Source organism: Triticum dicoccoides, chromosome 2B (assembly GCF_002162155.2).
Source record: "Triticum dicoccoides isolate Atlit2015 ecotype Zavitan chromosome 2B, WEW_v2.0, whole genome shotgun sequence".
NCBI classification, from domain to species: Eukaryota; Viridiplantae; Streptophyta; class Magnoliopsida; order Poales; family Poaceae; genus Triticum; species Triticum dicoccoides.
Window position 1 is genome coordinate 771,919,871 of NC_041383.1, and position 10,526 is coordinate 771,930,396.

At 50.3% G+C, this 10,526-nt stretch overlaps 1 protein-coding gene and 1 long non-coding RNA gene across 2 annotated transcripts; one reads left to right on the forward strand and one right to left on the reverse strand.

The window, feature by feature from the left end:
• The first annotated feature begins 2,020 nt into the window (after positions 1–2,020).
• On the forward strand, positions 2,021–2,649 carry LOC119368709. The gene has a single exon (XM_037633885.1). The coding sequence runs from the start codon at positions 2,042–2,044 to the stop codon at positions 2,483–2,485; it is 444 nt and encodes a 147-aa protein (XP_037489782.1). The 5' UTR covers positions 2,021–2,041; the 3' UTR covers positions 2,486–2,649.
• Positions 2,650–6,555: 3,906 nt separating this feature from the next.
• On the reverse strand, positions 6,556–10,181 carry LOC119368710. Its single transcript, XR_005176721.1, has 6 exons — positions 10,106–10,181; positions 9,786–10,012; positions 9,290–9,554; positions 8,481–9,179; positions 7,534–8,302; positions 6,556–7,437 (listed from the first exon to the last, which is right to left on the reverse strand). It is a non-coding gene; the product is annotated as an uncharacterized LOC119368710 (long non-coding RNA).
• Between the last annotated feature and the right edge of the window lie 345 nt (positions 10,182–10,526).

Consider the following 10,526-nt stretch of genomic DNA (forward strand, 5'->3'; position numbering starts at 1 on the left):
GATCATGTGTATAAATTGAGGAGCCACACTGTCTTGTGTACACACCTCATCATCAGCAAAATGAACGCACGGAGAAACCAAGAACAATGCATCGCCTAGTACACAAATATATGATACAAGATGATAAAAATTAAGAACACAGCTAGTTAAATAAAAAAGTTTAGGAAAGGCATGAAACAAATGCACCTGGTTGGCTAGGAAATTAGAAATTGCAAGCTTTTGCTGCAGCTTACAAGTCATGAGCAGAAAATTTAGTTTCCCTTTCCTAATCCCAATCAATAGAAGAAACTGAAGTTCAAGAAAGAGATATGTAATGAGGATTAACTTCATGAAGTGAAACATCTAACAAGACTACAAACAAATGGGATTTGAGTTCACGAGGAGGTTCATGGAATCGAGAAAATCCCATTACCTTCCTGCACTAATCACACCAGCAGCTGAAAATCGCAATTAGACGGCGTGGACAAGGTGCCGTTGACCTTGGCATGGCTGTTTTTTGCCAATTGGGGAAGAGAAACCAGAGAAGATCACGCGCATGCAGCAAGCCAAGAATTAGTCGATCTGTTACCATTTTTCCCTTTTTCAGAATCAGTCGATCTGCTACATGGGCTAACCATCAAGTACGTATAGAGGAAACAAGCCATCGGGTCTCCGGGACGGCCGCCCCCCTGCCCTGGTCCCTCTGCTCCATACGCTCAACCTCGCCACAATCTGCGCCATCAACAACACCAAGTGGTCAATGCACGAAGATTAACCAAAGAAATTGAGCAGTGAACCAACACAAAATTTGCCTGAGAAGGAAAAGGAGAAGAGGACGATGCAAGGCTGCACCCCATGGCCAGCGGGAAGCGGAGCCGCGCGTGGGGGCGAGAGAGGAGACGGAGAGGAGCCACCGGAATCCACCGGAGCCGCGCCGGCGACGAAGCCGATGCCCAGCCTGAAACCCTTGCCACGGTTCAGGGTCGCGAGCGAGCGCGAGAGGCCGTGCGCCATGGATCTGGCCGGACGAGAGGAAGAGGCGGAGCACCTGCCGTGTGCACGCGAGGACGACGGCGTGGATCCGGCAGGCAGGGCGAAGGAGATGGCGGAGCCAAAGCAGCGGCGCTTCCCGGCGTTCGGCCACCGAGCGGGAGGCGGCTGCCCTTGGGCTGCTTCTCGGAGGATTTCCCACGGGAGAGGAACAGGGAGGGGATGGTAGTGTGGCTGCGGCTGGTCGATGGTGGCGGCGGACGGGGAGGATGGCCGACAGGGCGAGGGGAGGCGGGGAAGAGAGGAGTTTGGAATGGGAGGGGGCGGCGGCGGCTCTCCCTCAGAGTGAACAGGAAGAGGGGACGAAGCCGATTGGGGAGAAACCCTGGGTGTTGCACTTTTATACCATGTAGCGAAATTACGAAAATGCCCTCGGTGGGGTGCTGTATTAACAGGCGGTGGCACGAGATCTTTATAGCGGGCGGTAACTATTATTGCTACAGGAGCACATCTTCGATCTGACGGCCCAGCTCCTTCCACCTCTCGACCCAACACCCAGAATCGCATCAAGCAAATCGATCCGACGGCTGAAAGTGCCTGATCGCTGTGAGAGCTTGGGAGTGGCTTGAATCCTTATTTCTCGATTCCGCTTACTGAATATTTACACCAGCGCTGCTATGCACACGACAAAATCAAGCCGATGCTTGCACGATGCTATGGTTAGAACCGTCCATGCATAGAAGAAATTGCAGCCCAGCCGCTGATTTACTGTCGTCCACAAATCGTCCAAGGAAACGTCGTCCGTATAGTAGTTTCGTATTTACACATAATGTATTACCTATCCGTCATTCATATCTCATCTCTGTCGGCTTGTGCCAATCCGAAACTCTCGCAATGGCCAAAACCACCACTTCCACGGCGAATAAACAAAACGATGTGACGACGATAGGTGCGGCGTGAACAAGCAGAGTAGCAGCAGAGTGACCCCTCCGAAAGCACCCGGTATCCTGGAAAACCAACGTCTGCGAGACCACTGTTTTGCTCCAGACCTCCAAGCCTCCCTCCTCTATTTATGCTCCTCCCGGTTCCACTCTTTCTCTCATCAACACAAGCATCAATCAGCCTTCATCTCAGTTCATTCACAACCACAAAGTCCGCACTCTACACTCGACAACGAGCTACTCTACTACTCTTCAGCCATCACCTACTTCAGAGTTTCATACCACCGACACACAGAGAGATCATGGCGGGTGCGGCTAAAGCGTCTTGGATGGTGGCGATGAGCGTCGGCGCCGTGGAGGCACTCAAGGACCAGGCCGGACTCTGCCGGTGGAACTACGCTCTCAGATCCATCCACCGGGCAGCCAAGGGCAGGGCCAATGTCCACGGCGGCGTCTCGCAGGGCGCCAAGCAGCTTCCTGCCTCTGCTACGGCGGTGGCCGAGAAGCGGCGAGCAGAGAAGGCCGAGGAGGGGCTGAGGACGGTGATGTACCTCAGCTATTGGGGACCAAATTAGCAGCTGTAACTTGGTAGTACTGTCTGTGTTTGCTGCAACAGCCATGGCCTGGAACCACGATGTAGAAACTTGGTACTAGCTGGCTTCCCGTGGAATCCTCCATTGTAAAAACCATGATGATGATGATGACAAATTTCTGCTACTTCAGTTCATATTGCTCCCCTTGTCTGTTTGTTTTTAGAGTGAATTCCATTTTTTACCTTGTAGTTGTACATTTGTGACACATATTACCCTATTTAGCGGAACTTTTATCGAAATGTTAGATTTTGGAGACTTTTAACACGGTTTTACCCTAGTTTTACATTTTGTCTGTTTATGGTCGATGGGATCGGCATGTTGCGTCATTGATTTGTAAAAAAAATTGTAAGGATCGGAGGGCATCATTGGCGATCTTGTCCAAGCTTCTCTTGTCTATCTATTCCACTCCTTGTGGCCGTCCACATGTTTTTGGATACAGGGCGTCACCTCACACCTTACCTGATGGACACGCATCAAAAAACAAGGGTCCAAAGATTTCAAAAGGGGTATTCTAGACGAATTTTCACTCGAAGGGGTAATTAGTGTCACAAATGTATAAATATGGGGTAAAAAGTGGAATTCACTCTTGTTTTTAAGTAGTCCTTACCATCTGCAGGTTTTCTGATCAGAGCTATAGGAAGAGCCAAAAAGGCAGGTCACACGTGTTTCTTTCTAAGTTTCCTAGGGCCATGCAGGCAGATGAATTGGCTTTTGAACAAGAGGAGTCCCCATACGTTTTGAGTGCCACAAGTTTTTCTTTTGAACCATGTTAACCTCTTTCCATTAATAGCATGCCGACAATACAACAGTGTGGGTATCAGCATAGGATCAATACCACGAGTTTCTTGGAAGTAACCAACATGTATTTATATTATTATTAATAAATAATAATCAAGATGTTTTGCCTGAGGCGCACACATGGATGACTCCGGTGTCTCCTCCATCTGACGTTGACACGAAGCTCACACGGCCCCTGGTATGGTGGAAACCATGTCCTTTAGCATGTGCGTCACTCCTACCTAATCTTATCTCTCTGCCTTGTCTGCTCCTAACGGACAAAACCATGGCCCACTGTGCGGGAGCGAGAGCTGCGGCACAAGCAAGGAAAAGCGAGCTCTGCTGAAACTGAAAGCACCCGGTTTCCTGGAAAACCAGCGCCCGTAGCCGTCTGTTTTGCTCCGGCTCTCCGGTATATAACCGCGTCCCACTCCCACTCTTCTTCCCATTAACACAAACCACCATCAATTCAGTGAGACAGTTCAAGAGAATCAGCTCTGTTCTTTCAGTACCGCAACTTCGCAAGTCCACTACTGCCATACAGAAGGATCACAAGTCAGTGTCCACTCTCCAGTAGCGCAGCAAGGAGGAGGAGAGATGGCTGCCCGGGCGAAGGCGTCGTGGATGGTGGCCATGAGCGTGGGCGCCGTGGAGGCCCTCAAGGACCAAGCCGGGCTCTGCCGCTGGGTCCATCCCATAGTTGCCATGTTTCCGGTATGATGTGAACGAGGAACGGAAACGGGGGACGAGAGTCGGAGGCTGGAAAAAATAGGGTACAGCGGGGGTATATATCTCTAGACTGATTTTTCTAAAGCGGAAACGCGATCCAATCAATTCCGGTACGATGAATCCGGTACGGTACCATAGAAGGAGGAACGTGAATCTGAATTTCTACTGCTGCATGCGCCTTTGGTCGCTGGATGCCGGAGAAACTGGCTGGGAGGGACCGAGGGAGTACTTATACAGGGAACTGGCTGGGCTAGGAGCAACTGGCTGCATCGTCGATCCATGCAGACTAAAATAAATCATCTCCTTCCCAATGAAAAATTTATTAGCAGCCTTGGAGCAATTGGAGAGCAGAACGAAGAGTTATTTAGGAGAGTGGAAAAGAACGGGGCAGAGAGTAAAACGAGGAGTTCGTGATTGATATGGCTAACCTTTTGCTTACTCGATCGATTCAAGAATCAAGACTGCTGAGTCGTCGAACCTGAATCGACAATCCGGCCACAGAAACGCCGAATCCGCATCGAATCTTACCGAATCGACCCTCGTTCCCGAATCTGATTCTGGGTCGATGAATCCGGATCGAGGGACGGCCCACCGTTCCCCGTTTCCGGCCACTATGGTCCATCCACCGGGCAGCCAAGGCCAGGGCCAACGTCCGTGGCGGCGTCTCGCAGGGCCCCAAGCAGCTTCCGGCGTCTGCTGCGGCGGTGGCCGAGAGGCGGCAAGCAGAGAAGGCCGAGGATGGAAAAAAATTCCGTGGACACCGGTTGCAAACTGCCGCCCGTGCGTACCCGAGTTGATCTGCGGCCACCTATCCTCCCGATGCATCCAACGGCGCACTCTAGGCCGCCCTCCTGCCTGCCTCGCTCGGCTTATTTGTGCCTCCAGGCTTGGCTCTTCATGCGATACCGGCTGTACCTATGAGCTGCCTAGCGCACGATCTGATCTTGCCACACCAGATTCCCATCTGTTCGCGAACGTAGCAGCCATGGTGGATGATCCATCTCGTCTCCAACGCCCGGCCAGTTTGGAAACCTCCTCCCGTCAACAAGGCGTCACCTCCCTCAGCACCTCTCCCGTGTTGGAAAAGCCGCCGCCCACCAGGCGCCGCACGCCGGGACGATGCGCTGAGTACTCCGCCGCAATTTCAGTAACGATGCCACGATGTGCGGGAATTTCTTCATGGAGCATCAAATTCGATGATACAACACAATTACATAAACTGTAAAATTATCACATACATACAGCCGTACATCAACCCTTCAAAAATTCATACAGGCCTATACGTCCATGCGCCAGTCGCCGGCGGCGTAGGAGTGTGCGATCATGGTGGCCAGCTCGTCGCCGGCGGCGTAGGTGTTTGCGATCATGGTGGCCAGCTCGTCGCCGGCGGCGTAGGTGTTTGCGATCATGGCGGCCAGCTCGTCGCCGGCGGCGTAGGTGTGTGCGATCATGGCGGCCAGCTCGTCGCCTGGCATGGGGACACAGGGATGCCCAACTTTGCGGCGGTGAACCGCGATGCGCCCAACATTTGCACCAGCTCTGCGTGGTCTGTATCCTTCCGCAAGGACATGTACAGAGACGCTAGTGCCGCCGTCGTCAGTCTGCTCGTCGACATGGCGTTCAGGCATAGCTGACGTTGCATGGCCACTCGGCCCGATGCCGATGGGATCGCTCCGGCGATGTGCAAACCGGATCCATTCACATGGCTGAGCCGAGGAACGATGAGCCGGGGAGATGAGATCATCAGCGTGCGTCGAGCAAATGAGCCGGGAACGTTTTAATCGGGAGCCGAGCGAGGGCGCCCGAGCCGAGGATAGAAGCACATGAAGCGCGCCGTCGGATGCATCGGGAGGACAGGTGTCGGCAGATCCCCTCGGGTACGCACGAGCGGCAGTTTGCAACCGGTGTCCACGGAATTTTTTTCCACCATCCACGATGCCTTCGCGCGCCGAACCAACCATCGCTTCTCCTATACTTTTTGTTCTTGCTGCGCTGCTAGAGTGGACTTGCGAAGTTGAACAGAGCTGATTTGATTTTGTTGAACTGTCTCAGTGAGCTGATGCTCGTTTGTGTTGATGTTAGGAAGAGTGGGAGTGGGACCGAAAATCCACAGGAGCGCTCGTCCTCGCATGGTCTCGGTATCGCTGGGCGTTGATCAGCTTCGGTAGAAGTCGCGCGTGTGGTATTGTGGTACAGTGGACGGGGACAATTTAATGATATATGGAATGAGGACGTGACGACGTTTGTGCATGGCGTGGCGACGGCCGTCTGGAGAGAAGCGGGGACGTTATGCACTGTAGTAACGTGTACCGGAGGCCCAGACGGGGTTGTAACGTGGGCCGGACGGACTGGAAAGTGCTGGAGGGGGGGTCGGACCGCGACCTACCCATTTAAAAAGGCCACCGGCCAGGCACGGGGTCAGTCTGTAGCTTTCGATCCCCAAATCGAAGAAGCAAACCATAAGCATGAGGAGATAGATCCCTAAATCGGCAGCAAGGAAGAGCAGCGTGAGAGAGGATCTCTTTTACAACAAACAAGCACACGCAACGGAAATACAGTTCTAGAGGTACATCACAAATCACTGGAGTTTGGCAGTGTTTTCCAGCATTTTACTCTGAGTTGCAGGTGACTCATACTCAGCTCTCAACAGGACAGAACAAAAACATTTCATCTGAACACGATCACTCACACATATCAGTTGGCTCAAGGATATTGTTTGCGACAACGTGCCACACCACCTTCGGTTTGTTGCAAGTGTTCTTCCTGTGACCACCGACGCCGCAGTTGGAACATTTCGCTTCTTTCCTCTCCTTCTAAGGCATATCACCTCTTTTGGGGCATGTTGGGCTCTTGTGACCTGGTTCTCGGCATATACCATAGAAGCGAGCGCGCTTACTTGTGCCACATCCATTTGCAGCTTGGCCGTTTGGTATGTTTTTGTATTTCTTATTTTTTGCGCTCTGATCATCATATGGTGGTTTGTCCCTGCTGGTTGTTGGCCTTCCTGGTTTCTGCTTTCGTTCTGGAGCCTTCAGACCCATGAAATTACCAATCGCACTACCTTCCCCATCACTCGCACACGTGCTGTAGGCAGCGGGTAGGGGAACAATCTGCTTTTCTTTCGTGTTGTGTGCCTGAATTCTTGATTGCAAACCCATTTCATCTTGCAAAGCTGCTATCGGTGTCAGTGTATCCATTGCGGTCTTCAGAATATCCATGGCACAGTTATATGCTTCTGGATTGGCATCACCAAGGCGCACAACTTCAAAAGCATGTGTATACAAATTTGAGTGTCTGAATGTAAATGAATTCAGAGAAATGTTGTCTTTCTGAAGGTGTGAAGGTGGCTTGGCAGAATATCCCTTGCGTCTTTTGTCCACCGTTTCAAAATATGCTATGCTGGTATACGGGCCAAGGAAATTGAGGACCTGTAGTATACATATTTTGTAAGTTTATTTGGCCTCTTTTGACCGGTAGTTTAGTGTGGAGTGGAAGGGATTTTCTTTTTCTTTTTTCATACTCACCTTGACTGAATGGCACCAGAGCAAACCTGTGTGCTCAAAGTTAGCACACTCGCACTTTAGTTCATTCCCCTCTTTCTCGACGACTACTTTATAAACAACCCTGCACCACTTTTCATGTTTCTCTGGATGGTATCGGCGAACGAGGTAAGTTTCTCCTTTGGTGACCTCTTCTACTTTGTACTGCATTGATTCATATACAACCTCTCCAAATTTGTCGAACATAGCCTAGGCGTAGATCTCACTGGCGTGCAGCTCGAGTGGTGCGTTCATTTTCATGACTGGGGAAGTCTCACACAGGTGGAAGTTGCATTAGTATAATGTCGTGCAGATGTGACCAGAAAACACAAGAGGAGTCAAAATCTTACTATCTTTGTGCGCCTCTCTTCATAGTTTTCACTTGCCTCCCTGTCAAACAGGAGTCGCATGTACTGACGCACGAACAGGTGCATTGGACAACTGGCTGGCACATAACCTTTGAGCATATGGTTGGCACTCTTGCTACGCTGTGTGCTTGTCATTTTTGCACAAAATTTTCCATTGAAGTATGGTTTTGCCCATTTTTGTCTCGTTTCATATATGTTAGTTAGGTATGGGTGATTCTGTAAACTGTACGCTTCTAACAGTTCTTTCCATGCAGTTTCAAACTCATCCACTGTGTAGTAAGGCCCGAGTCGCTCCTTTGCATTCTTGAGGACGTGCCATTTGCACCAGCGGTGAGTTGTATCTGGCATGACCTTTTACAGTGCTAGCTCTATCGCCCTGCATTGATCTGCAAACGAATGCATTTTTCAGAACATTTTTTTTAATCTGATATGTATGCAAGAATATAAATTCTCATCAGGCACATACAGCCTTGTGAACTATGTACACCACATGCACAGCTCGGCTGGCAGTGGAATATGAACATAAGACAGTTTGGACCAAGTGTGAGCATGGGTTTTACCAACCTGTGAGCGCTGTTTGTGGATGTTTGCCGCCCATCATACAGATGAATTCTGTGAAAACCCATTCGAAAGTCTCAACTGTTTCATCCCTGACTAGGACAACACAAAGATAATACTCTGAAAATGGTTGTTTACTCCCACAAATAGCCCAAGAGGCATGTCATACATATTTGTGTGGTATGTAGTGTCAAAGGTTATTGCATCTCCAAAGAAATGATATTGTGATCTGCTGGCTCCGGTTGACCACAGAAGATTCCGTATTCGACTATCCTCATCTGTCTGAACCCTGTAGTACAGACCAGCATCTTTCGCTCATAACTGTGCAAAAACATCCATTCTCTTCCGGGCGTCGTCATCTGCTTGCTCTCTGCTGATCTGGCTGTACAGGCCCCTCAATGCTCTTTTGCTAAACGGCACACTACTCATTGCGCCGAAAAACTTCCAATTATGTTGTAAACCTTGCCAATATTTATGTTGTTTTCACGGAGCTGCTTGACAACATCCCGGGTGTATATGTCAATATGTCTGTGCGAAGGCCAATAGAGCTTTTCCCCGCAGTTAGCAGTGAGAGAGTGGTTATGGGATGCCCTGTGCTCACTTATGTACCATCCATTGTCATTTGACCGGAGCAATCTTATCATAGCGGGGCACCTACAGCGGCAAGAACGTGTGTTGCTTCTTTTCAGGACCCCCTGCAGTTTTCTTTTTTCAAGCAGAAGAATATGAGTTAGTTTTGCTCTTTTTGGCCAACTTTCTCCAAACATTTACCATGGAATATTACTCATCAATGTTTAATAGGACATAAGCCTTACCGAGCAACCGCAGACGATCTCCTGCATGCACTTTGTTCTCTCCACATTTAGCATGCTTTTGCCGTAACTAATCCCAAAACCAATTTCCCACGAATATAGATTGTAAAAGTCGTATGCCTCTCCAAGCGAATCAAACGTGTTCCCGACAGTAGGAACTATGACAGTAGTTGTCTTCTCATGTGCATATCCTCTAAGAGCTTTCTTGAGAGCACTTATTCTGCCAGCACAGTGGGGGCGCTCAGTTGGTGCTTTGCCAACGCGTACCCTGCAGAGTTTACAACTGTTTTTTATTAGGACTACGAATACAAGAGCTGAAAGTCATGCATTTGATGTTTGTGTCTGCATACAATTTTGATCCTGATGCCTAACGAGAGTGCATTGACTGATAGTCAGAACAGTCAAGTTGCAAATTACTGTTATCAGGAGGGTACACAATGCAATCAAATTGGAGGGAGACAGAGATTAGGGACACACTATCTGATGGAATATAATGTACCTTTTTGTCCAGCCGGGTGCTTGAGGGTCATCTTTGCCTGTCGAATTCTCTGATAATGGTGCTGAGAGGGCGGCCCATCAACAGTGTTGTTCAGATCGGCTACTGCTGTGACTGCTACGTCGCCAACGTCGCACATACTCGACCCGGACGTGGTGGAGACCAGAGTTTCAGCGGGTTCGTTTCGGGGGAGGCTGCCGCCGTCGCAGGGCAGATCCACCAGGGGAAACCTAGGGGAAACAAAGACGAGCGCACTAGTAGGCCGGTCTGCTACCTTCACCGGAGACGAAATAGAAATTTTGAAGGCATGGTCTGGAAGCTACCTGTCGACGGGATCTGACAAGAACTCGAAGCCATTATCCTCCGCCATCGCCATAGCCATGACCTGGCAAGCTTGTGTGGCGGCCAAAGGCCTTTTTTTTCACAGGCATCGCCGAGTTAAGGTGAGCGTGGGGGGCGGGGCGTGGCGTTTGGGCGATAAACGGTGCCACGCGTAGGACCCGACGCCGTTACATGTGACGCATGCGTAACGTTTTCTTTGGGATTAAAGTACCAACGGAACAGACAGAACCTACCGCCAGCGTTGCCGGAAGCTATGCCGCCCGTCTATGTATACTACTGTACAGTCGGACATCCATATGTACGCACGTACGATTGCATTCAATGCCCATCTACACGCGTCAGCGACTTGTTGGTTGGTGCTACCAGGACCAGGCGAGCCCGTGTGCTCTATCGCCGCACTCG

Coding starts and splice junctions, on each gene's coding strand:
- LOC119368709 (XM_037633885.1), top strand. CDS start 2,042: ATGCTCCTCCCGGTTCCACTCTTTCTCTCATCAACACAAGCATCAATC.